Below are 27,996 nucleotides of genomic sequence, written 5' to 3'. Positions count from 1 at the left end.
TTTATTTTAATGCCTTTTTAATTAAAAATTAAAGGCCACTTGTTCCTGGTCTTAAATAACAGAAATTATAATTCAGGAGAAACTTCTTTACTCAAAGAGTGGTGAGAATGTGGAACTTGCTACCACAAGGAGTAGTTGAGGGGGATAGCATAGATGTATTTAAGGGGAAGCTAGATATAAGCGTGAGGGAGAAAGGAATAAAAGGACATGCTGATAGTGTTATAAGAACATAAGAAATAGGAGCAGGAGAAGGCCATATGGCCCCTTGAGTCTGCTCCGTCATTTAATGGTGGTGCAGGCTCGAAGGGCCGAATGGCCTACTCCTGCACCTATTTTCTATGTTTCTAATAGCTGATCCGATCATGGACTCAGCTCCACTTCCCTGCCAACTCTCCATAACCCCTTATCCCCTTATCGTTTAAGAAACTGTCCATCTCTATCTTAAATCTATTCAATGCCCCAGCTTCCACAGCTCTCTGAGGCAACAAATTCCACAGATTTACAACCCTCTGAGAGGAAATTTTTCATCATCTCAGTTTTAAATGGGCGGCCCCTTATTCTAAAATTATGTCTCCTAGTTCTAGTCTCCCCTATCAGTGGAAACATCCTTTCTGCATCCACCTTGTCAAGCCCCCTCATAATCTTAAACTTTTCAATAAGATCACCTCTCATTCCTCTGAATTCCACTGAGTATAGGCCCAACCTACTCAACCTTTCCTCATAAGTCAACTCCTTCATCTCCAGAATCAACCTAGTGAACCTTCTCTGAACTGCCTCCAAAGCAAGTATATCCTTTCTTAAATATGGAAACCAAAATTGTACGCAGTATTCTAGGTGTGGCCTCACCAATACCCTGTATAACTGTAGCAAGACTTCTCTGCTTTTATACTCCATACCTTTGCAATAAAGGTCAAGATTCCATTGGCCTTTCTGATCACTGGCTGTACCTGCATACTAACCTTTTGTGTTTCATGCACAAGTACCCCCAGGTCCTGCTATACTGCAGCACTTTGCAATTTTTCTCTATTTAAATAATAACTTGCTCTTCAATTTTTTTCTGCCAAAGTATATAACCTCACACTTTCCAACATTATACTCCATCTGCCGAATTTTTGCCCACTCACTTAGCCTGTCTCTGTCCTTTTGCAGGTTTTTTGTGTCCTCCTCACACATTGCTTTTCCTCTCCTCTGTATCATCAGCAAACTTGGCTACGTTACACTCAGTCCCTTCATCCAAGTCGTTAATATAGATTGTAAATAGTTGGGGTCCCGGCACCCCACTAATTACTGATTGCCAACCCGAGAATGAACCATTTATCCTGACTCTCTGTTTTCTGTTAGTTAGCCAAATACACCACATTCACTGATTCTCCTTTATCCACTCTGGTCATTGCATCCTCAAAGAATTCCAGCAAATTTGTCAAACATGACTTCCTCTTCATAAATCTCTGCTGACGCTGCCTGACTGAATTATGCTTTTCCAACTGTCCTGCTACTGCTTTTTTAATAATGGACTCCAACATTTTCCCAACCACAGATGTTAGGCTAACTGGTCTGTAGTGCCCTGCTTTTTGTCTGCCTCCTTTTTTAAATAGGGGCGTTACATTTGCAGTTTTCCAATCTGCTGGGACCTCCCCAGAATCCAGGGAATTTTAATAAATTACAACCAATGCATCCACTATCCCTGCTGCTACTTCTCTTAAGATCCTAGGATGCAAGCCATTAGGTCCAGGAGATTTATCCGCCTTTAGTCCCATTATCTTACTGAGTACCATCTCCTTTGTGATTGTGTTAAATTCTCCCCCCCCCCCCCGCTTTCTGCGGCCGCAACTGAGACGCCAGGATGGTATGTTGCCTCCCTGGTGCAAGGGTCAAGGATGTCTTGGGAGCGGGTGCAGGACATTCTGACCTATGACCAAGATGTCGTGCGGGACCGACTTCAGTAAACTTTCCATGTTTCTCTGGAATATCGCTGCAGCTGATCGGATTCCAAACGGGCATCTGTTATAAACAAAGAGACCTTTGTGCATGTTGATGCAGGTGAGGGCCTTCGATGATTCCTCCAGTTCCTGCATCATGTAGGCTGAAGTCAGATCCAGCTTCGTGAACGTCTTTCCTCCCGCCAGCGGCTTTTGGAAGTGGGTATTGGTCCTGCGGGGAGAAACGATTAATAGTTACTTTGTAATCGCCACAGATTCTGACGTGCCATCTCCCTTGAGGACTGGGACAATAGGACTGGCCCACTCGCTGAATTCAATCGGTGAGATGATGCCCTCCCTTTGTAGCCGGTCGAGCTCGATTTCTACCCTTTATCTCATCATGTACGGTACTGCTCTCGCCTTGTGATGGATGGGTCGCGCCCCCGGAATTAGGTGGATCTGCACTTTTGCTCCTTGGAATTTCCCGATGCCTGGTTTGAACAGCGAAAGAAATTCGTTTAAGACCTGGGCACACGAAGTGTTGTCAGCGGGCGATAGCGCTCGGATGTCGTCCCAGTTCCAGCGTATCTTTCCCAGCCAGCTCCTGCCGAGCAGCGTGGGACCATCGCCCGGTACCACCCAGAGTGGTAGCTTGTGCACCACTCCATCGTAGGAGACCGTTACCGTAGCACTGCCGATTACAGGAATCAGTTCTTTCGTGTAAGTTCTTAATTTCGTGTGAATTGGAGTTAAGACTGGCCTTGAGGCCTTGTTGCACCACAACCTTTCGAAAGTCTTTTTGCCCATGATGGACTGGGTCACGCCTGTGTCCAGCTCCATTGACACCGGGAGTCCATTTAGTTCAACCTTCAGCATTATCGGGGGACAATTCGTGGTGAATGTGTGCACCCCACATACCTCTGCCTCCTCTATCAGAGGTTCTGTTTCATCGTGATCCTCTGTGGATCTGTCCTCCTCTGCAACGTGGTGGTTTGCAGGTTTATCAGGCCTAGCAGCTCGCCTGCACACTCTTTGGAGGTGTCCCATTGTTCCACAGCGCTTGCAAATGTATCCTTTGAATCGGCATGAATGGAAACGATGATCACCCCCGCAGCGCCAACAAGGTGTTAATGGCCTTGCGTTCATCACTCTTGATGGTGGACTCTGAGACATCTGCGGACATGCAGCTGCAGGTATGTGTGACCTGCCCTGTCTGTTACGATTCGAAAACAACATTACTTTGTTCACAGTACTTGTAGCAGCACTTGTGTGCTGAGAGATTTGCTTAGTATTGTCACTGGTGGCAATGAACACCAGGGCTATCGCTATGGCCTTACTCAAGGTTGGGGTCTCTACAGTCAAAAGTTTGCGAAGTATGGTTTCGTGGCCAATGCCAAGTACGAAAAAGTCTCTGAGCATGTGCTCCAAATGTCCTTCAAATTCACAATGTCCTGCAAGGCGTCTTAGCTCGGCGACATAACTTGCCACTTCCTGGCCTTCAGACCTTTTGTCAGAGTAGAACCGGTAGCTCGCCATCAGAAAGCTTTCCTTCGGGTTCAAATGCTCTTGGACCAGTGTGCACAAATCGTTGCATGATTTCTCAGTGGGTTTCGCTGGAGTGAGCAGATTCTTCATGAGGTCATACGTTGGTGCCCCACAGACGGTGAGGAGGATCGCTCTACGTTTGGCAGCGCTCTCTTCCCCATCTAGATTGTTGGCCACGAAGTATTGGTCGAGTCGCTCCACAAAAGTTTCCCAATCATCTCCCTCCGAGAATTTCTCCAGGATGCCCACTGTTCTCTGCATCTTTGGGTTCGCTATCTGTATCTCGTTGTAGCATATGGAGAAAGAACACTGAACACTGTGAGCTCAAAGTAAAGTGTGACCGTAGTCTTTTATTGCAGGTCTCTATAGTGCCTCTCCAACCTGTGAAGCACTCTTAAATACCTGTGCTCCCAAGGGATTATGAGATCTGGTGGCTGTACAGAGTATATACATAACAGGATCGGTCCAAGTCAGCATGGATTTATGAAAGGGAAATCCTAAAGGGTGCCGCAGGGCTCAGTGCTGGGACCCCAGCTATTTACATAGAAACATAGAAACATAGAAAATAGGTGCAGGAGTAGGCCATTCGGCCCTTCTAGCCTGCACCACCATTCAATGAGTTCATGGCTGAAAATGCAACCTCAGTACCCCATTCCTGCTTTATCGCCATACCCCTTGATCCCCCGAGTAGTAAGGACTTCATCTAACTCCTTTTTGAATATATTTAGTGAATTGGCCTCAACAACTTTCTGTGGTAGAGAATTCCACAGGTTCACCACTCTCTGGGTGAAGAAATTCCTCCTCATCTCGGTCCTAAATGGCTTACCCCTTATCCTTAGACTGTGTCCCCTGGTTCTGGACTTCCCCAACATTGGGAACATTCTTCCTGCATCTAACCTGTCTAACCCCGTCAGAATTTTAAACGTTTCTATGAGGTCCCCTCTCATTCTTCTGAACTCCAGTGAATACAAGCCCAGTTGATCCAGTCTTTCTTGATAGGTCAGTCCCGCCATCCCGGGAATCAGTCTGGTGAACCTTCGCTGCACTCCCTCAATAGCAAGAATGTCCTTCCTCAGGTTAGGAGACCAAAACTGTACACAATACTCCAGGTGTGGCCTCGCCAAGGCCCTGTACAACTGTAGCAACACCTCCCTGCCCCTGTACTCAAATCCCCTCGCTATGAAGGCCAACATGCCATTTGCTTTCTTAACCGCCTGCTGTACCTGCATGCCAACCTTCAATGACTGATGTACCATGACACCCAGGTCTCTTTGCACCTCCCCTTTTCCTAATCTGTCACCATTCAGATAATAGTCTGTCTCTCTGTTTTTACCACCAAAGTGGATAACCTCACATTTATCCACATTATACTTCATCTGCCCTGCATTTGCCCACTCACCTAACCTAGCCAAGTCGCTCTGCAGCCTCATAGCATCCTCCTCGCAGCTCACACTGCCACCCAACTTAGTGTCATCCGCAAATTTGGAGATACTACATTTAATCCCCTCGTCTAAATCATTAATGTACAGTGTAAATAGCTGGGGCCCCAGCACAGAACCTTGCGGTACCCCACCAGTCACTGCCTGCCATTCTGAAAAGTCCCCATTTACTCCTACTCTTTGCTTCCTGTCTGACAACCAGTTCTCAATCCATGACATCACACTACCCCCAATCCCATGTGCTTTAACTTTGCACATTAATCTCTTGTGTGGGACCTTGTCGAAAGCCTTCTGAAAGTCCAAATATACCACATCAACTGGTTCTCCCTTGTCCACTCTACTGGAAACATCCTCAAAAAATTCCAGAAGATTTGTCAAGCATGATTTCCCTTTCACAAATCCATGCTGACTTGGACCTATCGTATCACCTCTTTCCAAATGCACTGCTATGACATCCTTAATAATTGATTCCATCATTTTACCTACTACCGATGTCAGACTGACCGGTCTATAATTCCCTGTTATCTCTCTCCCTCCTTTTTTAAAAAGTGGGATTACATTGGCTACCCTCCACTCCATAGGAACTGATCCCGAGTCAATGGAATGTTGGAAAATGACTGTCAATGCATCCGCTATTTCCAAGGCCACCTCCTTAAGTACTCTGGGATGCAGTCCATCAGGCCCTGGGGATTTATCGGCCTTCAATCCCATCAATTTTCCCAACAAAATTTCCCGACTAATAAGGATTTCCCTCAGTTCCTCCTCCTTACTAGACCCTCCGACCCCTTTTATATCCGGAAGGTTGTTTGTGTCCTCCTTAGTGAATACCGAACCAAAGTACTTGTTCAATTGGTCCGCCATTTCTTTGTTCCCCGTTATGACTTCCCCTGATTCTGACTGCAGGGGACCTACGTTTGTCTTTACTAACCTTTTTCTCTTTACATATCTATAGAAACTTCTGCAATCCGTCTTAATGTTCCCTGCAAGTTTCTTCTCGTACTCCATTTTCCCTGCCCTAATCAAACCCTTTGTCCTCCTCTGCTGAGTTCTAAATTTCTTCCAGTCCCCGGGTTCGCTGCTATTTCTGGCCAATTTGTATGCCACTTCCTTGGCTTTAATACTGTCCCTGATTTCCCTTGATAGAGCCACCTTCCCTTTTTTATTTTTACGCCAGACAGGAATGTACAATTGTTGTAGTTCATCCATGCGGTCTCTAAATGTCTGCCATTGCCCATCCATAGTCAACCCCTTCAGTATCCTTCGCCAATCTATCCTAGCCAATTCACATCTCATACCTTCAAAGTTACCCTTCTTTAAGTTCTGGACCATGGTCTCTGAATTAACTGTTTCATTCTCCATCCTAATGCAGAATTCCACCATATTATGGTCACTCTTCCCGAGATTGCTAATTAATCCTCTCTCATTACACAACACCCAGTCTAAGATGGCCTCCCCCCTAGTTGGTTCCTCGACATATTGGTCTAAAAAACCATCCCTTATGCACTCCAGGAAATCCTCCTCCACCGTATTGCTTCCAGTTTGGTTAGCCCAATCTATGTGCATATTAAAGTCACCCATTATAACTGCTGCACCTTTATTGCACGCACCCCTAATTTCATGTTTGATGCCTTCCCCAACATCACTACTACTGTTTGGAGGTCTGTACACAACTCCCACTAACGTTTTTTGCCCTTTGGTGTTCTGCAGCTCTACCCATATAGATTCCACATCATCCAAGCTAATGTCCTTCCGAACTATTGCCTTAATTTCCTCCTTAACCAGCAATGCTACCCCACCTCCTTTTCCTTTTATTCTATCTTTCCTGAATGTTGAATACCCCTGGATGTTGAGTTCCCAGCCCTGATCATCCTGGAGCCACGTCTCCGTAATCCCAATCACATCATATTTGTTAACATCTATTTGCACAGTTAATTCATCCACCTTATTGCGGATACTCCTTGCATTAAGACACAAAGCCTTCAGGTTTGTTTTTTTAACACCCTTTGTCCTTTTAGAATTTTGCTGTACAATGGCCCTTTTTGTTCTTTGCCTTGGGTTTCTCTGCCCTCCACTTTTCCTCATCTCCTTTTTGTCTTTTGCTTTTGCCTCCTTTTTGTTTCCCTCTGTCTCCCTGCATTGATTCCCGTCCCCCTGCCATATTAGTTTAACTCCTCCCCAACAGCACTAGCAAACACTCCCCCTAGGACATTGGTTCCGGTCCTGCCCAGGTGCAGACCGTCCGGTTTGTACTGGTCCCACCTCCCCCAGAACCGGTTCCAATGCCCCAGTAATTTGAATTCCTCCCTGCTGCACCACTGCTCAAGCCATGTATTCATCTGCGCTATCCTGCGATTCCTACTCTGACTATCACGTGGCACTGGTAGCAATCCCGAGATTACTACTTTTGAGGTCCTACTTTTTAATTTAGCTCCTTGCTCCTTAAATTCGTTTCGTAGGACCTTATCCCTTTTTTTTACCTATGTCGTTGGTACCAATGTGCACCACGACAACTGGCTGATCTCCCTCCCTTTTTAGAATGTCCTGCACCCGCTCCGAGACATCCTTGACCCTTGCACCAGGGAGGCAACATACCATCCTGGAGTCTCGGTTGCGGCCGCAGAAACGCCTATCTATTCCCCTTACAATTGAATCCCCTATCACTATCGCTCTCCCACTCTTTTTCCTGCCCTCCTGTGCAACAGAGTCAGCCACGGTGCCATGAACTTGGCTGCTGCTGCCCTCCCCTGATGAGTCATCCCCCTCAACAGTACCCAAAGCAGTGTATCAGTTTTGCAGGGGGATGATCACAGGGGACTCCTGCACTACCTTCCTTGCACTGTACATTAATTACAATATACATTAATGATTTGGATGAAGGAATTGAATGTAATATTCCAAGTTTGCAGATGACACTAAACTGGGTGGCGGTGTGAGCTGTGAGGAGGACGCTAAGAGGCTGCAGGGTGACTTGGACAGGTTAGGTGAGTGGGCAAATGCATGGCAGATGCAGTATAATGCGGATAAATGTGAGGTTATCCACTTTGGGGGCAAAAACACGAAGGCAGAATATTATCTGAATGGCAGCAGATTAGGAAAAGGGGAGGTGCAATGAGACCTGGGTGTCATGGTACATCAGTGATTGAAGGTTGGCATGCAGGTACAGCAGGCGGTGAAGAAGGCAAATGGTGTATTGGCCTTCATAGCTTGGGGTTTTGAGTATAGGAGCAGGGAGGTCTTACTGCAGTTGTACAGGGCCTTGGTGAGGCCTCACCTGAAATATTGTGTTCAGTTTTGGTCTCCTAATTTGAAGGAAGGACATTCTTGATATTGAGAGAGTGCAGCAAAGGTTCACCAGACTGATTCCCGGGATGGCTGGACTGAAATATGAGGAGAGACTGGATCGACTGGGCCCTTATTCACTGGAGTTTAGAAGGATGAGAGGGGACCTCATAGAAACATATAAAATTCTGACGGGACTGGACAGGTTAGATGCAGGAAGAATGTTCCCGATGTTGGGGAAGTCCAGAACCAGAGGACACAGTCTAAGGATAAGGGGTAAGCTATTTAGGACTGAGATGAGGAGAAACTTCTTCACTCAGAGTTGTTAACCTTTGGAATTCCCTACCGCAGAGAGTTGTTGATGACAGTTCATTGGATATATTCAAGAGGGAGTTAGATATGGCCCTTATGGCTAAAGGGATCAAGGGGTATGGAGAGAAAGCAGGAAAGGGGTACTGAGATGAATGATCAGTCATGATCTTATTGAATGGTGGTGCAGGCTCGAAGGGCCAAATGGTCTACTCCTGCACCTATTTTCTATGTTTCTATGTTTCTAAATGGCCGCCTTCTGCGCTGTAAATTTCTATGTTTCTATGTTATCCTTTTATATACCTGTAGAAACTCTTGATATCTGTTTTTATATTTCGTGCTAGTTTACTTTCATCGTCTATCTTCCCTTTCTTAATCATTTTTTTAGTCATTCTTTGCTGGCTTTTAAAAGCTTCCCAATCTTCTGTCCTCCCACTAGTTAGATGAAGTAGGGTGGGAGGAGGCTTGTATGGAGCATAAACATCGACATAGACCGGCTGGGCCGAATGGCCCATTTCTGTGCTGTACATTCTATGGAATTCTATGTAATCTGTGATTTAAAATGTATGCAGTAGTCATCTGACAGATTGTAAATCTAGTCTCAGTCATGTGGACTCGATAGTCAATCCTAAAGTAAAGAACTGCTTGCATATGCACAGAGATTTAACAGAGGGTCTTATGTTCTGGTGTTTATCCTTCTAGAAAACAGCATCATGTAATGTGTGACTTGCTTCCTTCTCATCTGTCTCTTTGTCTCTTGAAACCACAGTGAGTGCCAGTTTCATTGCTCAGGATGTGGTGACATGCAATCAGCTCCCAAGCCAGTGTCTGTAAATTGTGCATAAAACAAAATTAAAGTCGTAGATTACCAAGAATTGAATGGAGAGATTTAAATGCATGGAGTGTGGTGGAATTGTGGAGAGATTTTCAGAATGGTGCACTGTAGGGACAGTCCAATCTATTGTAAACAATGTTACAAGCATGTAATACAAAAGCAAAATACTACGGATGCTGGAATCTGGAATAATGCTGGAAATCTCAGCGGGTCAGGCAGCAGCTGTAGAAAGGAATCAGAGTTAACGTTTCGGGTTGATGACCCGTCGTCAGAACTGGAGAGTGTTCGGAAAGAACTATTTCTTAACGAGCACTGAAAGGGGGAGGGGAAGAAAGAACAAAAGGGAAGGTCTGTGACAGGGTGGAACGCAGGAGAGATTAGCGAGACAAAAGGGATGATAGCCCAAATTCAAGTGGTAATGCCAGGAGTTAGAAAAACATTAGTCAAGATAGGGTGTGAATGGCAGGATAATGACCAACTGCCATTAGAGACAATGAGAGAAAAGAGAAAGAAACAGGCTCGGGTGGTGGCGGGGGTGGGGGAGAGCAGTGCTGGGGGCGGGGGGGGGGGGGCGAGAGCCAAAGATTGGCAGCGATTACGCTCTGAAATTGTTGAACTCGATGTTGAGTCCAGAAGGCTGTAAAGTGCCTGAACAAAAAATATGGTGCTGTTTCTCGAGTTACAAGCATTTAATTGGCTTTGCAGAGGATGTACTTTGTGGTAATATGATTGTGGAAAAGAGAAGATGGCAAGAAATGATTACAGAGTCGCTGGTTCCCAGAGTGGAGAGAGGTGGCCTTTCATACAAGAATAGGTCACAGCGGAACGGCTAATTATCCCGTGTCAGCTTGGTTACCAATCCTCCAAGATTGGCCGAGTCTCCAGGGTTTAAAGATTAATCTCCAGGCCACTGCTGTGCGCAACACCCAGGAGAAAGATCATAGCGGCATAAAAAATTAGTGTGTTTTTTTTCATCTTTGAACACTTTCATTTATTAGGTTTAAAAGTATTAGAGGTCGGAAAAAGGTTGTTTGTTTGACAGCCAAGAAGCAGCTAACGATGAGTCTGGTCGCTTTCCAATTGCATGGGAAGGCGTTGTTCCGCAAGGTTGGATGGATTGGGTGGTCAATGACGTGAGCTTGGGGGGGTGGGGGGGGGGCACGCGGAGGTGGTAGGGGGTGGGGGTTATTGGAGGCAGTAGGTCAAGTGACGATACCTCCAGGGATGCATCCAACCAGAGTTGGAAACTCTACGGGCTAGATTTTCAGCTTTTACATAAGAAATAGGAACAGGAGTAGGCCATATGGCCCCTCGAGCCTGCTCTGCCATTCAATAAGATCACGGCTGATTTGATCATGGACTCAGCTCTACTTCCCCGCCCGCTCCCCATAACCTTTAGCCCCTTATCGCTCAAGAAACTGTCTATTTCTGTCTTAAATTTATTCAATGTCCCAGCTTCCACAGCTCTCTGAGGCAGCGAATTTCACAGATTTACAACCCTCTGAGAGAAGAAATTCCTCCTCATCTCAGTTTTAAATGGGCAGCCCCTTATTCAAAGATTATGCCCTCTAGTTCTAGTCTCCCCCATCAGTGGAAACATCCTCTCTGCATCCACCTTGTCAAGCCCCCTCATAATCTTATACGTTTCGATACGATCACCTCTCATTCTTCTGAACTCCAATGAGTAGAGGCCCAACCTACTCAACCTTTCCTCATAAGTCAACCCCCTCATCTCCGGAATCAACCTAGTGAACCTTCTCTGAACTGCCTCCAAAGCAAGTATATCCTTCGTAAATATGGAAACCAAAACTGCACACAGGCGATAATGGCGGTGGGGTGGGAAAGTTGTAATATTTGCATCTTAGTTGTTAAGTTTGGGCATCTGGGCCCTGCATAAGGGGCGCAGCGCTAAGGGAGGCATTGTACACCTCTCTTGGCATTAGGATGGGAAGCTCCCGAGCTAAACAGCCGGCCAAGGAGCGCTCCGAGAGAGGCCTGTGGGGCAAGGTCTAAAAAAAACGACGAAGACATTCCCAAAACATTGCCCTCGCCACAAATTGCACAAAAAATTAAAAGAAAAAACAATCGCAATTACTTTTGGAGTCCATTCCCATTCCCTTCCTCCCCGCTGACGGGATCGGTAGACCACTCAGTGTGGGGCGCACTTCCGGGCGGACGGGTTGGGCAGGATCTCAAAACTCACGTCGGTGCCGCAACCAGAGGCTTTACACACCGGGCGAAGCTCTTCCGGTGGTGCTGCTGAGCGCCGTCGCAAAACCCGACCCGGAGGATCGCTGTGGGGCACTGGAGACCTCATGCCGTCTGTCACGCCGCTCCGGGGCGAAACCCGGAGAGCAAAGGACGGGAAAATCCAACCCACTGTATGTCTGCCCTCATCAATTCCCCACCTCAGCTATTCCTCGAGTTCAGAGGGAACATCATTGTCTTTGGGACTTTACTCTAGGAAGTGCATACAATTACTCCCCTGACCTTTTTGGTGTGTCAGGGTCAGAGGGGTCCCACTGTACTGGCACTCGAGATACAGAGGATGAGTTCAATTGTGGCTAATGCACAGTGAGGCCTGAAAACTGCTGTAGCCAGTCACTTCACAGTCATCATCACTTAGGCCTTGAAATGGATTCTCAGTCTGTACATGTCCGTCAGCTATTCCTTCATCCGCTCCTCTAAAATTAAGGGGTTAAAGCTGGCAGGAACATAATGGAGAATGGAATTTCATCAGAACAGTCTCCAGCGCTGTAACTCCGATGTAGCTATTTGTGCATTTCACCAATCTGTTCTGTGTCAAAACTCTGATGGATTTTAAAAGTAACATTGGAAGTTCTCACTTCGGGTAGAAAAAGACACAGGTACTGCCACAGGTCATCACAGGTCAGGGGGCCGATCTGGGGCAAGTACCTTTAGTAAAAGGCATTCTGCCATTTTCAAACTCCGAAATTGAGTCAAAACTTCACATCTTGTAGCTAACGCTATTTTAAGTATTTATTTTCTTGCCTCCTAGAAACTTTCTTTCAAATTAATTCTCAGGATGTGGGCCTTGCTGGAAAGGCCAACATGTTTTGCCCTGAACCAAGTGGCTTGCTAGTCCGTTTCAGAGAGTAGTTTAGAGTCAACCACGTTGGTTTGGGACTGGAGTCACACATAGGCCAGACTGGGTATGGACAGCAGTTTTCCTTCATATTGGTGAACCAGTTGGGTTTTTATGACAATCTGACAGTTTGATGGGCACTTTTACTGGTACCAGCATTTTATTTCCAGAATTTATAAGCTGAATTCAAATTAATAGAATTTTACAGCCCAGAAGCAGGCCATTCGGCCCAACAGGTCTATGCTCCACACGAGCCTCCTCCCACCTTATTTCATCTAACCCTATCAGTATATTCAGGTCAAGCAGCATCTGTACAGAGAAACAGTTAATATTCCAGTTCTGACAAAGGGTCACAGACCTGAAACGTTAACTCTGTTTTTCTCTCCACATATGTTGCCCGGCCTGCTGAGTATTTTCAGCATTTTCTGTTTTTATTTTAAATTCCAGCATCCACAGCATCTTGCTTTCCTATCAATATATTCTTCTATTCCTTTCTCCCTCATATACTTATCTAGCTTCCCTTAATTCAAATTCTAATTCTCAAATTACCATGATGGGATTTGAACCCACGCTCTCTGGATTATTGGTCTATTGCACTACTGTACCCTGTTATTTCGGGGCTCCCCTTTCACAATCAGTAAGTCAGAAACCGAGAAGATACCATTTCGGACTACCTTAGATGGGAAAGAGTCAGTGCTGAGCCAGTGCTGCTGTGAAACCAGCTAATGCTGAATCCCTCTGGGTAGGGCCGCTCAGTTTAACCTGATTATCGCCTCACTGCCTCTCAACTCACAACAGCTGCTGGAGCCTGGGAGCAGCACAAGTTGCTTGAAACCAAGGTTGCAATGCAGCGGAACAGTAAGGGTCTGTGCGTGTCGTTGTGTGTTGGTCAGTACTGGTGTCGGAAGAGAATTTCAACTCTGTCTTAATTCTGTCTGCTGCTGAATATTTAGTGAGGACTGGTTTCATCATAGAATCACAGAGTCATAGAATTGTACAGCACGGATGCAGGCCATTTGGCCCATTCGTGCCTGTGAAGCTTTTTAAATGAGCTATCTAATTAGTCCCACTCCCCATTGCCTTACAAAATTTTCCTTTTCAGGTATTTATCCATTTCCTGTTTGAAAGTTACTATTGAATCTGCTTCTTCCGCCCTTTCAGGCAGAGCATTCCAGATCGTCATAACAACTCGCTGCGTAATAAAAAATGTTCCTCATCTCTCCCCCTCCCCACCAACCCCCCCTGCCCCCCCCCTCCCCACACTCCTGTTCTTTGGCCAATTATCTTAACTCTGTGTCGTCTGGTTACTGAAGCTCACTTCTTAGCCTTTAACTGCTCTTCACTCAGTCTCTCACTGAAAGTTCACCCTATGAGGCTCAAGTGGAGCAATTGATTAACACACTAGTTCTTCCTGTCTTGTTTTGCCTAATTTCTCCCCTTCTCTGAAGGTGTTGACCCGTTGCTTGATTAAAGTTGAGCAGATGCCAGCCACCTACAGTACTGGGCCAAATGGTCTTTCTCTATTTGAGAGTGACATGCTATTCAACTGCAAAGGGCATCACAACTCAATCCCTTCCTCACCTGATATCCATTTAAACCTTTGTAGGTTTATATATATATATATATATATGTATGTATAAAAAGTAAACCCCACGCACGTTATTTATCAGCAGCTGTAGCATCTTTTGTATCTCAAATTCAAGGGGCACCAGTTAAAGATTAGGGCGGAGAAATTGGCCTCCTTTACGCCTTCCATCTACCGACTTTCCGACCGGAAGCGGCAAGAATACCAACACCCGCGAACTTGCCTTGCAGGTTTGCAGTGGCGATAAACCTTAACACCATGATCTCCTGCGCCCCGGGGATCGTGACATTATCCGGTGCGCAGTGCCCCAGTACCGCCCCAGATGGTGACTTGGCTTCCGCCCCCTGCAGCATCACCGGACGTCAACACCGGCAGCAGCAGGAGGCGCTGTGAGGTCACCGGCTGCTTGGGGAGCGGTATTAAAGGGATTGACGGTGAGGTAGGCAAAAAAAAACTTCTATCAGCCATCTGTGCCCTTTTAAAATGTTTGTACTGCCGCGATTGATCAGCCCTGTGCTCTGTTCGAGGGATGATCGTCGTGGATCGCGGGTGCCATTGGCGAGCAGCGGATTTGATTTCTTGCGGAACTCGCAGCAATAGCCCTTCCCTTTAAGGGAGGGAAGGAGCCTCTGATCCCGGCAGTGCTGCACGGGACATTATGTAGCGCTCTGCCGCTACCGTCCCTCTTGCCTGGTTTAGTGCGCAAGGGAAGTGATAGCGCTTGATTTAGCACTCCACCTCCCTCCTGGAGCGCTGAACCGGAAGTTCGCCGCCCTCTAGAATTGAGTATCGCCTGGTGATTCTTTTGCGCCCACGCAAAAGTTATCACCCCAAACAGGACGCTATGCAATTTCCAGCCCTAGGAACTTTAGGCTAAGACGAGAGAAGGGAACTCAGCTAGAACGATTTACACCAAGGCTAATAGAGTTGTGAAATGAGTTATCGGGGCAGCCAATGAAGGGGAGAGCGTAAATGAGTTCAAGAGTCAATTAAGAGGGAATTCAGGCAGAACTATTTCACACAAAGATTAATGAACACACGAAGGCTGGTTTTCAACTTGCCGCCCGATATAGAACCAGCTCAAATCAGATTAAAATTCAGCTTTAATTTTTGTAATGCTGTCTTCTTGTTGCTATGTCACCCATGGTATTCGTTGGTGCAATGTATTTGCTTCATGGGTTCTTTGTTTAAGTATTCATTGTAACACATTGTTATTAAGAAGCAGTTGATTTATTAACAAAGGTTTAACAATCACACGACACATTACCAGTTCATCCACCAGGCTCACAACCACCTGCCTCATCGTGGATCCCCCGAACCCAACTGGCTGGGGTTTTATTGAGCCTTGTGAACATCATGTGACTGGCTAAGCCACTCCCAACTCAACAAACCTGTGTGCATGCTCACAGGGGCATACATTACAGTTGGTTATTGTCTCATCCATCGGAGCAGGTCAATGAGGCTTTCTTTAACCAACCACAGAACAGGTGCATCTCACGGGGCAGGGCGGGGCAGGCGGGTTTGAATTTCCACGGGGGGATTCTACCCGCACATCCGTGTAACTTCGGGGGACAAGCCACACACGACCCCGGAAAAAAACGTCACGGTGGGCAGGCAGGAGAAGCCCTGCTAATCCAATAGCCACAAATCTCCGCGGAGCTGCTGCCTCTCTGCTGCTGTAACTTTGTGGGAAGTGCGGGGGACTCCACCGACACTTCTTCACACAGGTTTCCGGCACACTTCCCGCGAAGTTACAGCAACGGACTGGGAGCAGCTGTAAGGAAATTCCCGACCGAGGCCGAGTCCAAGGAGTCAAAGTCAATGTGGAGTTATTGGGAAGGGGACACACTGACATCTTTCAATTATTTCAAAAATATTACTATTTGTAGATGTGCCAGGAACACCAGTGCCAGTGACAGAACTGCGGTTTTTCCTTTGATTATAATGACACGTTTTATCTTTCCATTGAATCTATTTCAACTGCTAGCTATGCATTTGATACTTGAACACCTGGGGGCTGAAAGTGCCCCGTTTGGAGGTGGTAACCTTTCAGGCCCGGGACTTTTACTGCCCGGCCCGGAGGTCTCGCCGTCGGCATGCAATTGGGCTTTGCGCCCCTCAAACAAGGTAGAGTGCTGTCTCAGACGCTTCACCTCACTGGAGGAGTGGTCCTGGGGCATCAGCAGGCCGATGAGTTCAGCCCCGTGCTGAGAAGGTCAGTTAAAGGGGAGGGCCGCTGCACACTCTGCAGGCCCTTTGGTGGCCGCCACTGGGCACTAGGGATGCACTCGACCGTGCTAGTGACCCGGTACCCAAAAGGGAGTGTCGGGCTGGTCGAAGCGAGGGCTGCCATTGTCGGACCGACCAAAGAGTCGGCCGACAAAATAAACTGGTGGCCTGGGGTGCTCACGGCCTCCCCATTAAGGGCGCCCTGGACAGATGTCAGTGCCCCGCGAAATTGGCGCTGACATCAGCCAGTGCCAGCCTCGCTGCCTGTGGGGCATTTTCCTCCACCGGGCGCAGAGGGGTCGGTGCGTACAGTGATTATGTCATCGCCTGTTGCGCGCCAGCCCGGGAGACTAACCGTGAGGCATGCGCTACCGGCAATTCGCCCAAGGCACTACCACCGCATGCCCCCGGGCCAAAAGGCCATTGTGCCCTGGAGGCGATACCAGGGGGCACAAAAAAGGGGCAATATCGGTCACCTGATTTTGCTCTGCTGTTGTTGCCAAGTCTTTGAGATTCGGAGCTGACAATTCCGAATATCCACTTTCCTCATTTCACAAATCGTTGAAGGTGGCAGGGCAAGTTGAGAAAGCTGTTAAAAAGGCATACAAATATAAATAGAGTAATTGAGTACACAAGCAAGAAAGTTAGGCTAAACCATTATAAAACACTGGTTAGGCCCTGGCTGGAGTATTGTGGCCAATTCCGGGCACCACACTTTAGGAAGGATGTCAAGGCCTTAGGGAGGATGCAGAGGAGATTTACTAGACTGGTACCAGGGATGAGGGACTTCAGAGAGACTAGAGACACTGGGGTTGTTCTCCTTAGAGCAGAGAGGGTTAAGAGGAGATTTAATAGAGGTATTCAAAATTTTGAAGGGTTTTGATAGAGTAAATAAGGAGAAACTGTTTCCAGTGGCAGAAGGGTCAGTACCAGAGGACAGAGATTTGAGTTAATTGCCAAAAAAAGAGGGGATATAAGATAATATATATTTACAGTGATGTATTGTGATCTGGATTGCATTGCATGAAAGGGTGGTGGAAGCAGATTCAATAGTAACTTTCGATAGGTAACTGGATAAATACTGGAAAAGGAAAAATTTGCAGGTCTATGGGAAAAGAGTAGGGAAGTGGGTCTGATCGGATAGCTCTTTCCTGTGCTGTATCATTCTATGATAGCTGGCATCTCTGACAAAGCAGTGCTGTCTCAATACAACACTGAGTGGCAGCTTAGATTGTCCTAGTGTGGGGATTGAACCTGTTGCCTTTGGACTTTGAGGGACAATGGTGCTACCACTGACTGATAAGGACCTAAAGGGTTGTGAGCTGGTTGGACTAAAGGGCTTTCCTGTTGTCACAAACATTCACTCCTCAAGTTTAGCAACAAGCCTAAAATAATGTCCCACTGGACTCTGCCTTAGTCATTTTGCCTGAGCACTTTGTCTGAGGAAGAAAGGATTAGAAGGTTATGTTGATAAGGTAAGATGAGAGGAGGCTCGAGTGGAACATGCACACCACCATTGATCCTGTGCTGTAAAATGTTACGTCCTAATATAGACCCATTCGAATGTTAAATATCTGAGACACAGAACAACTTATTTTTAGATTTTTTTTTAATGTGTTGCAAATGAGATCAGATTATCACTTCCCAAATGACGGCAGCTGGATTGTATTTGAAAGGACTCATTGTCCTGTGAGAAAATGCAGAGCATGGGGCTGAAGGCAGATGATCCCAACCTCACTGAGGCCAGCTGTGCTGCCCCTGCACATGGTACGAGAGCCACGCCAATTAGCATAGAATTTAATTAACACAAAATTAGCATAAAGCCTACCAGAAGGTGGCCTTCCCGAGTCTCTCCGATACCAGTCGTCACCGGGGTGGAATTAGGAAGAGATAGAGAGGCCTCTATATTCTGACTGGAAGCTGAGCGACAGAAAGGTGACTAAAGAGCTGCACTTTGGTGATCCTCAGTTTAAGGCAAGTCTGCAAAATTGGTGGTTTTATATAAACTTGTCGCCGATGTGCTAAAAATGAACTTGGACCAGGACCAGTTTGTACCTCTGTGCAGACCCCAGTTTAGGTTCTGCCTCGGTCACTGGATTTAACCAGGGCCGGATTAAGGACCTGATGCGCCTGGAGCAAACGGATCCCAATGGGCCTGTAGTTATGTTTCATGTTCATTACATTACGTATATGATTCTGATTCTGAGTATGAAAACATAGGCCAGTATATTCAACAGTGAAAGCATATATTCTGCATCAAGTCGGTATATATTCCGGTTCCGATAACAATAAACAATATTTTCCTCAGTCTTGTTTTTCCTCTCTCATTGTCGATTCTATTCAGCCTATTTGGGAGGCCTTATATTTTTTTTCCTACATTTATTGGTGGGCCTATGTTCTTTGATGGGCCTGGAGCTGCAGCCCCATCGCCCCGTGGTTAATCCGCCCCTGGCTTTAACACAGTCTTGCGGGCTGACGCAGTGCTGTCTCCTCTATGCTGCTGACTGTTAGTCGGCACCTTTGAAGCAAACAATCTGTGCAAATTGTGCGGCGGAATGTGCTCGCGGAATGACGTGCTGCCTGCATTCACCGGTGTTGTGCACTTCATGCAACTTGCAGGTCCCGATGCGATTCCCTCACACATTACATTTTTCATCACATACCTCATTGCTTCACACTGCACTGGCTCCGGAACAGCTCAGCCTGCAGCGTGCTGCACATTTGGAGTGTTACAGAACACGGGTCGCACACTGACTTTATTCTGATGATCAAAGGTCGCAATAAGACAACCGTAAAGTCTGTCTGTGTGCACTGATCGATTGTAGGGCACCAGTCTCTGTCTCTTCCTTGCAGTGATGTCCTTGTGGCTTTACGATCTCCTTTTAATCTTAATTGTGGACACTCCGGTATAAGCCAGATTTAAACCTTTCTCACACAAGCTGGTTGCCAACATGCACGCAGTCGTGTTCATTCAATCTCCACCAGTATTGTGCAATCACCGTAACAAAAAATCCCCATAACAGTTGAAGAAAGACTTACATTTATATAACGCTTTTCATGATCTCACGAGGTCCCAAAGCACTTTACAAACAATAAAGTATGTTCGAAGTGTAGTCACTGTTGCAATGTAGGAAACGTAGTGACTAATTTGTGCAGAGAAAGATCCCACATATAGTTGTGTGATAATGACCAGTTAACCTGTTTTCTTTTGGAGATATTGGTTGAGGGTTAAATTTTGGCCAGTTCACTGGGGATAATTCCATAGGTCTTCTGTCCTATAGTACCGTGGTATCCTTTACATCCACCTGAGAGGGCAGGCGGAGCCTTAGTACTGGAGTGTCGGCCTAAATTTTGTGCACCAGTCTCTGAAAGAAAGACTTGGATTTATATAGCGCCTTTCACGACCACCAGACGTCTCAAAGCGCTTTACAGCCAATTAAGTACTTTTGGAGTGTAGTCACTGTTGTAATGTGGGAAACGGGGTAGCCATTTTGCACACAGCAAACTCTCACAAACAGCAATGTGATAATGACCAGATAATCTGTTTTTTGTTATGTTGATTGAGGGATAAATATTGGCCAGGACACTGGGGATAACTCCTCTGCTCTTCTTCGAAATAGTACCATGAGATTTTTTACATCCACTTGAGAGAGCAGACGGGACCTCGGTTTAATGTCTCATCCGAAAGATGGCACCTCCGACAGCGCAGCACTCCCTCAGCACTGCACTGGAGTGTCAGCCTAGATTTATTTTGTGCTCAGTGGGACCTGAACCCACAACCTTCTGACTCTGAGGCGAGAGTGCTAACACACTTTCCTTTCATGTTTTTACATTAGATCAGAAGTCAGTGATCTAGAAACAGCAAACCAGAGATTGGATGTATAGCACAATTTGCAATGGTTACACTTATACCGCTATTGCAAACATTGGGGTATTGTTCGTCCTGGGCCGTAGTGCAGTGGGAAAGAAAATCGGTCTGAGTGCAAAACAGGCTGTCCATTGGCTACTGCCTGTGTTGTGTTGGCACCCAAGACAAGTATATAGGCCATTGAGCTTTTAGTGAATTCAAGTGGAAAGATTGAATGTGAAAAATAAACGGCCAGCAGTTCAGTGAACTCCGAGTGGATTCCAATTGGTTTAGCTCACAGTAACACTTGTCTCGAAGGCCCCATTTATATCCCAGCGGGAGTGGCCCAGTGATATAAAAGGGCCGTGGAGGTTCTGAACTTTCCCCATGTGCACTACAGGGCAGGATTGGAGCTCCGTCAGTGACACTGGGACCACTGCTCACGAGCCAGGCGTGGACTCAGTCAACTTGGTGAATTTTGCTGCAGACTTTTCCTTGGAAATAATTTCTTTACACAGCGGGGGTTGGAATTTGGAATTCTGTCACAAATAAGGGAAAAGCAAATTCTTTGAAAAATAAATTTAGACAGTTGCTTCAAAATCATTAAGAGGCTGAAATTGCCCTCGGACCCGGTTGCTGTGGAAATTTGAATTAACTGAAGAATTGGCGCCTAGAGCTAAGGAGAGAATGGAGCGATATTCGGAACAAACAGGGCTCACCCTCACGGGTTAAGACCTTCTCCCACTCCCCCGAACAATTACCTGCTCCCAGCCCCCACCAGCCAAGTGCCTGACCTCTTTCCCCCCACTCCCCGCCACCCCTCCAAATCGGGCTCAAATTCTTGATCTCCTCCCCCGCCCGAGTTCCTGTCCTCCCCCCACCCAAGTTCTTGAGCTTCTTCCCACACCGCCCCCCTGGGTGGCTGACCTTCTCCCTTGCCCAAGTTCTCCCCAACCCCACAGATTCATAACCTTCTCCCCCAACAAATTCCTGACCTCCCCCACCTCCCTCCATAGATGGGGCATTGTGTGTGGGTCATGGAGTGTTAACAGGTTTACTGGGTATGAAGTGAATAGTAACAGTGCCATGACTTCTGGATTTCGTCCAGTCCAATGATGTCACTTGCCGACCCTGCACCGAGCTTTCCGCGAGATCAGCCAGGTGTGGGGGGGGATGTGGTTGCGTGTAAATGGATCATGTTCTCGCTCACAACCATCCCCTTTAGACCTAGATCACGTTCTTCCCAAATCACCACTGTGCTCTTTACCCCCCCCCCCCCCACCCCACCGAGTTCTTGACTTCATCTCCCTGAGTTCCCTCTCTCTCTCTCTCTCTCTGTCTCTCTCTCTCTCTCCCTCTCTGCCTCCTTTCTCTCTGCCTCCTCCCAGTCTCTCTCTCCCACTCTCACTCACTCTCCCACGCTCTCTCCCCACCATGCTCTCTCCCCTCCCCTCCCCCCCCCCCCCCCACGCTCTTGCTCTCGCTCGCTCTCTCTCTCTCTCTCTCTCTCCCCCCACACTCTCGCGCTCTCTCTCTATCTCTCTCTCTCTCTCCCCCCACACTCTCTCGCTCTCTCTCCCCCCACACTCTCTATCAGAAGGCCACGGAAATGTTAGTGTCGATAATCACAGCGATATTCTAGGCAAAAGTCCTGGAGGCTCCTTTTAGTATAGTCATTGATTTTCAATCGATAACCCAAAAGCCCCAGTCGCCAGCTCAGGCTCGAGCTCCAAGTTCGGCAACGTGGTTCGGCCCCACGTCCGGCTTCCTCATATACCGTACTGTGCATGATTGACCGGATCGAGCGAGCATGTGCCAAAAGGGGCGGTGTCCATGGTGCGCACGTGCAAAAGGACACAAAAGTCCATGCACATAATCACTTTTAGTTTGAATGTTCTGCAGGACCCAAAATTGGGAAATTGCATGCAAAATGCCTCTGTCCCATATACATAAGTTAATGAAGTGTTGCTGTTCATTCTCACCCTCCTGTCAACAACTTGCATTTAATAGCACCTTTAATGTAGTAAACCGAACCAAGGCGCTTCACAAGGAGCTGAATCAGTTAAAAGGAGACTTGAGAAAGGGTGACCAAAAGCTTGATTAAAGAGCTAGATTGTAAGGAGTGTTTTAAAGGAGGAGAGAGAGCTGGAGGCAGCGAGGATTAGGGAGGGAATTCCAGAGTTTAGGGCCTAGACAGCTGAATGCTTGGTCACCAATGATTGGGTGAAGGAAGTTGGGGAAGCACGAGAGCTACTGACAAATCGATTAATGCCATGACTACAGGCAGCTGGTAGCGGAAAATCCAAGCTCATGTGCCCCAGTGCAGACTGGATGGGCCAAATGACCCATTTCTATGCTGTGTCGCTCTTTAATTCTCATCATCATAAGCAGTCCCTCGGAATCGAGGAAGACTTGCTTCCACTCTAAAAATGAGTCCTTCGGTGGCTGAACAATTCAATATGAGAACCACAGACTTTGTCACAGGTGGGACAGATAGCCGTTGAGGGTAAGGGTGGGTGGAACTGGTTTGCCGCATACTCTTTCCGCTGCCTGCGCTTGCTTTCTGCATACTCTCAGGGACGAGACTCGAGGTGCTCAGCGCCCTCCCAGATGCACTTCCTCCACTTAGAGCAGTCTTTGGCCAGGGACTCCCAGGTGTCAGTGGAAATGAATTCTATAATGCTATTATATCCACTAGCCCTAGGAGGTAGGAGACAAAGCTATCTCATGAGGTGGTACACACACTCCCTTGTTTACATTCATTTGCCAGCTCTGAAGGCAGGGATATAATATCAGTGGGCTCCTAGTTCAGAATCAGTGCAGAGCAGAAAGAAAAGCCATGCTTGAAATGCTCTGGCTACAATTGGATTTATAAGAGTGGAATCAAGTGAGCTGAACAATGAAGGAGACATGTTGGAGGAGGATGATGAACAAGAGAGTGTGTGCCACCTCATAAGATCGCTTTGTCCCCCATCTCCTAGTGGATGTAATAGCATTATAGAGGATGTCCTTTGTGACCTGTTCCACGTGAGTCACCAGCTTGGACTTTCCACTATCAGCTGCCTGCTGCTGGGAAACCCAGCATTTATTGCCCATCCCTAATTGGCCTTGTGGCTTGCTGGGCCATTTTAGAGGGCAGTTAAGAGTCAACCACATTGCTTTGGATCTGGAGTCACATATAAGCCAGGTAAGGACGGCCGATTTCTTTCCTTGACAGTAGCAAAGATCAGTTTTTACAATAATCTGGTAGTTCACCATTTTTATAGTGATACTATTTTTCTTATTCCAGATTCAAAACTGAATTTAAATTCCCCAGCTGCTTTGGTGGGATTTGAACTCATGTCTCCAGATTATTAGCCCAAGCCTCTGGATTACTAGCCCAGTAACATTACCATTAAGCTACCGTTCCCAGTGTTAATAGCTGAAAATGGGTAAGAGTCCAGTCCTAGAGGAGCTCTACCCACTTAACATTACAACACTTCATTAACATATGGGAGGGCTAACAAGGAAAGAGAATACACAATAAATGCTAGGACACTGAGAAGTGTGGAGGAACAAAGGGACCTTAGAGTGCATGTCCACAGATCCCTGAAGGTAGCAGGCCAGGTAGATAAAGTAGTTAAGAAGGCATACGGAATACCTGCCTTTATTAGCCGAGGCATAGAATACAAGAGCAGGGATGTTATGCTTCAACTCTATAAAACACGCGTTCATCATCATCATAGGCAGTCCCTCGGAATCGAGGAAGACTTGCTTCCACTCCTGAAGTGAGTTCTTTGGTGGCTGAATAGTCCAATACAAGAACCACAGTCTCGGACAGATAGTCGTTGAGGGAAGGGTGGGTGGGACTAGTTTGCCGCACGCTCTTTCCACTGCCTACGCTTGCTTTCTCTCGGCGTTGAGACTCGAGGTGCTCAATGCCCTCTCGGATGCACTTCCTCCACTTAGGGCGGTCTTGGGCCAGGGACTCCCAGATGTCAGTGGGGATATCGCACTTGATCAGGGATGCCTTGAGGGTGTCCATGTAGCGTTTCCGCTCCCCAACTTTGGCTCATTTGCCGTGAAGGAGATCCAAGTAGAGCGCTTGCTTTGGGAGTCTCATGTCTGGCATGCAAACTATATGGCCTGCCCCGTGGAGCTGATCGAGTGTGGTCAGTGCTTCAATGCTGGGGATGTTAGCCTGGACGAGGACGCTAATGTTGGTGTGCCTGTCCTCCCAGGGGATTTGTAGGATCGAGCGGAGACATCGTTGGTGATATTTCTCCAGCGACTTGAGGTGTCTGCTGTACATGGTACACTAGTTAGACCTTAGCTGGCGTACTGCATGCAGTTCTGGTCAGCACATTACAGGAAAGATGTGATTCTACTAGAGAGGGTGCAGAGGAGATTTACGAGGATGTTGCCTGGCCTGGAGAATTTTAGCGATGAGGAAAGATTGGATCGGCTGGGTTTATTTTCCTTGGAACAGAGGAGGCTGAGGGGAGACCTTATTGAGGTGTATAAAATAATCTCTCAAGAGTCGGATAAATGGTTCATTCTCGGGTTGGCAATCAGTAATTAGTGGGGTGCCACAGGAATCAGTACTGGGACCCCAACTATTTACAATCTATATTAACGACTTGGAAGAAGGGACCAAGTGTAAGGTAGCCAAGTTTGCTGACAATAAAAAGATGGGAGGAAAAGTAATGTGTGAGGAGGACACAAAAAATCTGCAAAAGGACATAGACAGGCTAAGTGAGTGGGCAAAAATTTGGTAGATGGAGTATAATGTTGGAAAGTGTGAGGTCATGCACTTTGGCAGAAAAAATCAAAGAGCAAGTTATTATTTAAATTGAGAAACATTGCAATGTGCTGCAGTACAGTGGGACCTGGGGGTACTTGTGCATGAAACACAAAAGGTTAGTAAGCAGGTACAGCAAGTGATCAGGAAGGCAAATGGAATGTTGGCCTTTATTGCAAAGGGGATGGATTATAAAAGCAGAGAAATCCTGCTACAATTATACAGGGTATTGGTGAGGCACCTGGAATACTGCATTCAGTTTTGGTTTCCATATTTACGAAAGGATATCCTTGCTTTGGAGGCAGTTCAGAGAAGGTTCACAAGGTTGATTCTGGAGATGAGGTGGTTGACTTATGAGGAAAGGTTGAAGAGGTTGGGCCTCTACTCATTGGAATTCAGAGGAATGAGAGGTGATCTTATCAAAATGTATAAGATTATAAGGGGGCTCGACAAGGTAGATGCAGAGAGGATGTTTCCACTGAATGGGGAGACGAGAACTAGGGGTCATGATCTTAGAATAAGTGGCTGCCCATTTAAAACTGAGATGAGGAGGAATTTCTTCTCTGAGGGTTGTAAATCTGTGGAATTCGCTGCCTCAGAGAGCTGTGAAAGCTGGGACATTAAATAAATTTAAGACAGAGATAGACAGCTTCTTAACCGATAAGGGAATAAGGGGTTATGGGGAGCAGGCAGGAAACTGGAGCTGAGTCCATGACCGAATCAGCCATGATCTAATTTAATGGTGGAGCAGGCTAGAGGGGCCGTATGGCCTACTCCTGCTCCTATTTTTTATGTTCTTATGAGGGGCCTAGATAAAGTGGATAGGACAGACCTATTTCCCTTAGCAGAGTGGTCAACAACCAGGGGGCATTAATTTAAAGTAATTGGTAGAAGGTTTAAAGGGGATTTGAGGGGATATTTCTTCACCCAGAGGGTTGTGGGGGTCTGGAACTCACTGCCTGAAAGGATGGTAGAGGCAGAAACCCTCACCACATTTAAAAAGTACTTGGATGTGCTGTAACTTACAGGGCTACTAACCGAGAGCTGGAAAGTGGGATTAGGCTGGATGGCTCTTTGTTGGCCGGCGTGGACACGATGGGCTGAAATGGCCTCCTTCTGTGCTGTAAATTTCTATGATTCTATATGGAAGGCAGTTGACCAAGGATGTGGAACTGCTGTTGCCTGGGAAGTCAAATGCACTGGGAAAGGGACTAGATTAAAGAGCTCGTGATTCATAGAAAGAAGTAGATTTATGCTGAATGGCTGCGATTTAACAGCTCTATTTTTACCTCTTTTTCCTCCTATGTTGTTCAGGCCACTGACAAGGACAGTATCACCGAGGAAGGAGAGTTAATCGAGAAGTTGGATATCATCGTATCCTGCACGAGCGAGGAGCCTCTCTTCACAGCTGAGCAGGTAAATCTTCAACTCCAACACAGAACACCAAACCCGCACACATCCGCAGAAGCAAAGTGAGAAGCAACTGAAATGACCCATTGCTGCCATGGTCTTCAAAAGGGACCACCAGCCTGGCTGGAAGAGCAAGTTTAGCTCTTCAATGCAGCCAAACATCTGGGACCGAATGTGCTGACTCATCTGCTGCCTTTCAATTGGTATCACCCAGCACAGTCTGTCCCCAGGGTGGGGGACATTGAAAACAGAGAGAGTCACATTGAGGTCCAGCTGGCTATGCCCCTCAGCTTCATTCTTCAAAGTCACAGCTGACATCTTTGAGTTCGACTCAAGGCTGGTGAACTGTCACTTCCTGTAAAAGCTGGAAATATGACAAGTATATTGGCTGGTTAGTCACCTGCCACTGCTCATATCAACAAAGCAACTTGTATTTATATAGTTCCTTTAGCGTAGTGAGACGTCCCAAGGTGCGTCACAGGGGTATTATGAGATTTTAAAAATTTGACACCGAGCCACATAAGTAGAAATTAGCTCAGGTGACCGAAAGCTTGGTCAAAAAGGTAGGTTTCAAGGAGCGTCTTGAAGGAGGAAAGAGAGGTGGAGAGGTTTAGGCACTATTCCAGAGTTCAGGGCCCAGGCTGCTGAAGACACGGCCACCAATAGTTGAGCGATTTATAAGGGATCAGTGATGCTCAGGAGGGCAGAATTAAAGAAGCGCAGACATCTCGGGGGTGGGGGGTTTGTGGGGCTGGAGGAGATTACAGAGATAGGGAGGGGCGAGGCCATGGAGGGATCTGTAAACAAGGATGAGAATTTTGAAATCGAGGCGGTGCTTAACTGGAAGTCAATGTAGGTCAGCGAGCACAGGGGTGATGGGTGAGTAGGAGTTGGTGCAAGTTAGGACACGGGTAGTCAAGTTTTGGATCACCTCTAGTTTACATAGGGTAGAATGTGGGATGCCAGCCAGGAGTGCATTGGAATAGTCATGTCTAGAGGTAACAAAGGCATGGATGAGGGCTTCAGCAGCAGATGAGCTGAGGCAAGGGCGGAGACGTGCGATACTGTTCTGAGATTGAGGGTTAGGGGCTGCTGCACCAAGGAAAGACCTTGAAATCCCATCTATAGTCATCAGCTCTGGGACCTGAGGAAAAAAACATTTTCAATGTCAGCTAGCCTGGGGGCCAAGGATGGAAGTTGGGTGTTTAGAAGTTTAGTGGGAATGGGGTCAAGAGAGCAGAAGGTGGGTCATATGGCTAAGATGAGCTCAGAGTAGTCATGAGGGGCGAAACAAAAGAAACTAGAGAAAGACATGGGTCCGGCTTGAGCGGAGCCTGTGGGATGGGGTGTAGGATGGCTTGGTGGGCAAGAGGGAGGGGGAGAGGCAATAGAGGCAGCTCAACAAATAAAGAAAGAAAGACTTGCATTCATATAGCACCTTTCACGACCACCGGACATCTCAAAGCGCTTTACAACCAATGAAGTACTTTTGGAGTGCAGTCACTGTTGTAATGTGGGAAACGTGACAGCCAATTTGCACACAGCAAGTCCCCACAAACAGCAGTGTGATAATGACCAGATAATCTGTTTTTGTTACTTTGATTGAGGGATAAACATTAGCCAGAACACCGAGGATAACTCCCTGTTCTTCTTCGAAATAATGACATGGGATCTTTTACGTCCACATGAGAGAGCAGGTGGGGCTTAAGTTTA

At 46.9% G+C, this 27,996-nt stretch overlaps 1 protein-coding gene across 4 annotated transcripts in view; it reads left to right on the top strand.

Moving 5' to 3' along the window:
• fez1 (fasciculation and elongation protein zeta 1 (zygin I)) overlaps positions 1-27,996 on the top strand; it is a 125,229-nt gene that overhangs the window by 69,211 nt on the left and 28,022 nt on the right. For all 4 annotated transcript variants that reach the window (XM_070894323.1, XM_070894325.1, XM_070894322.1 and 1 more), the window contains exon 3: positions 26,188-26,289. In XM_070894323.1, the coding sequence (XP_070750424.1) occupies positions 26,188-26,289 (102 nt within the window). The remainder of the gene's footprint in view (positions 1-26,187; positions 26,290-27,996) is intronic.

Source organism: Pristiophorus japonicus, chromosome 11 (assembly GCF_044704955.1).
Source record: "Pristiophorus japonicus isolate sPriJap1 chromosome 11, sPriJap1.hap1, whole genome shotgun sequence".
NCBI classification, from domain to species: domain Eukaryota; kingdom Metazoa; phylum Chordata; class Chondrichthyes; family Pristiophoridae; genus Pristiophorus; species Pristiophorus japonicus.
Note: the sequence above shows the minus strand (reverse complement) of the source record. Positions and strands in the feature narration are given on the sequence as shown.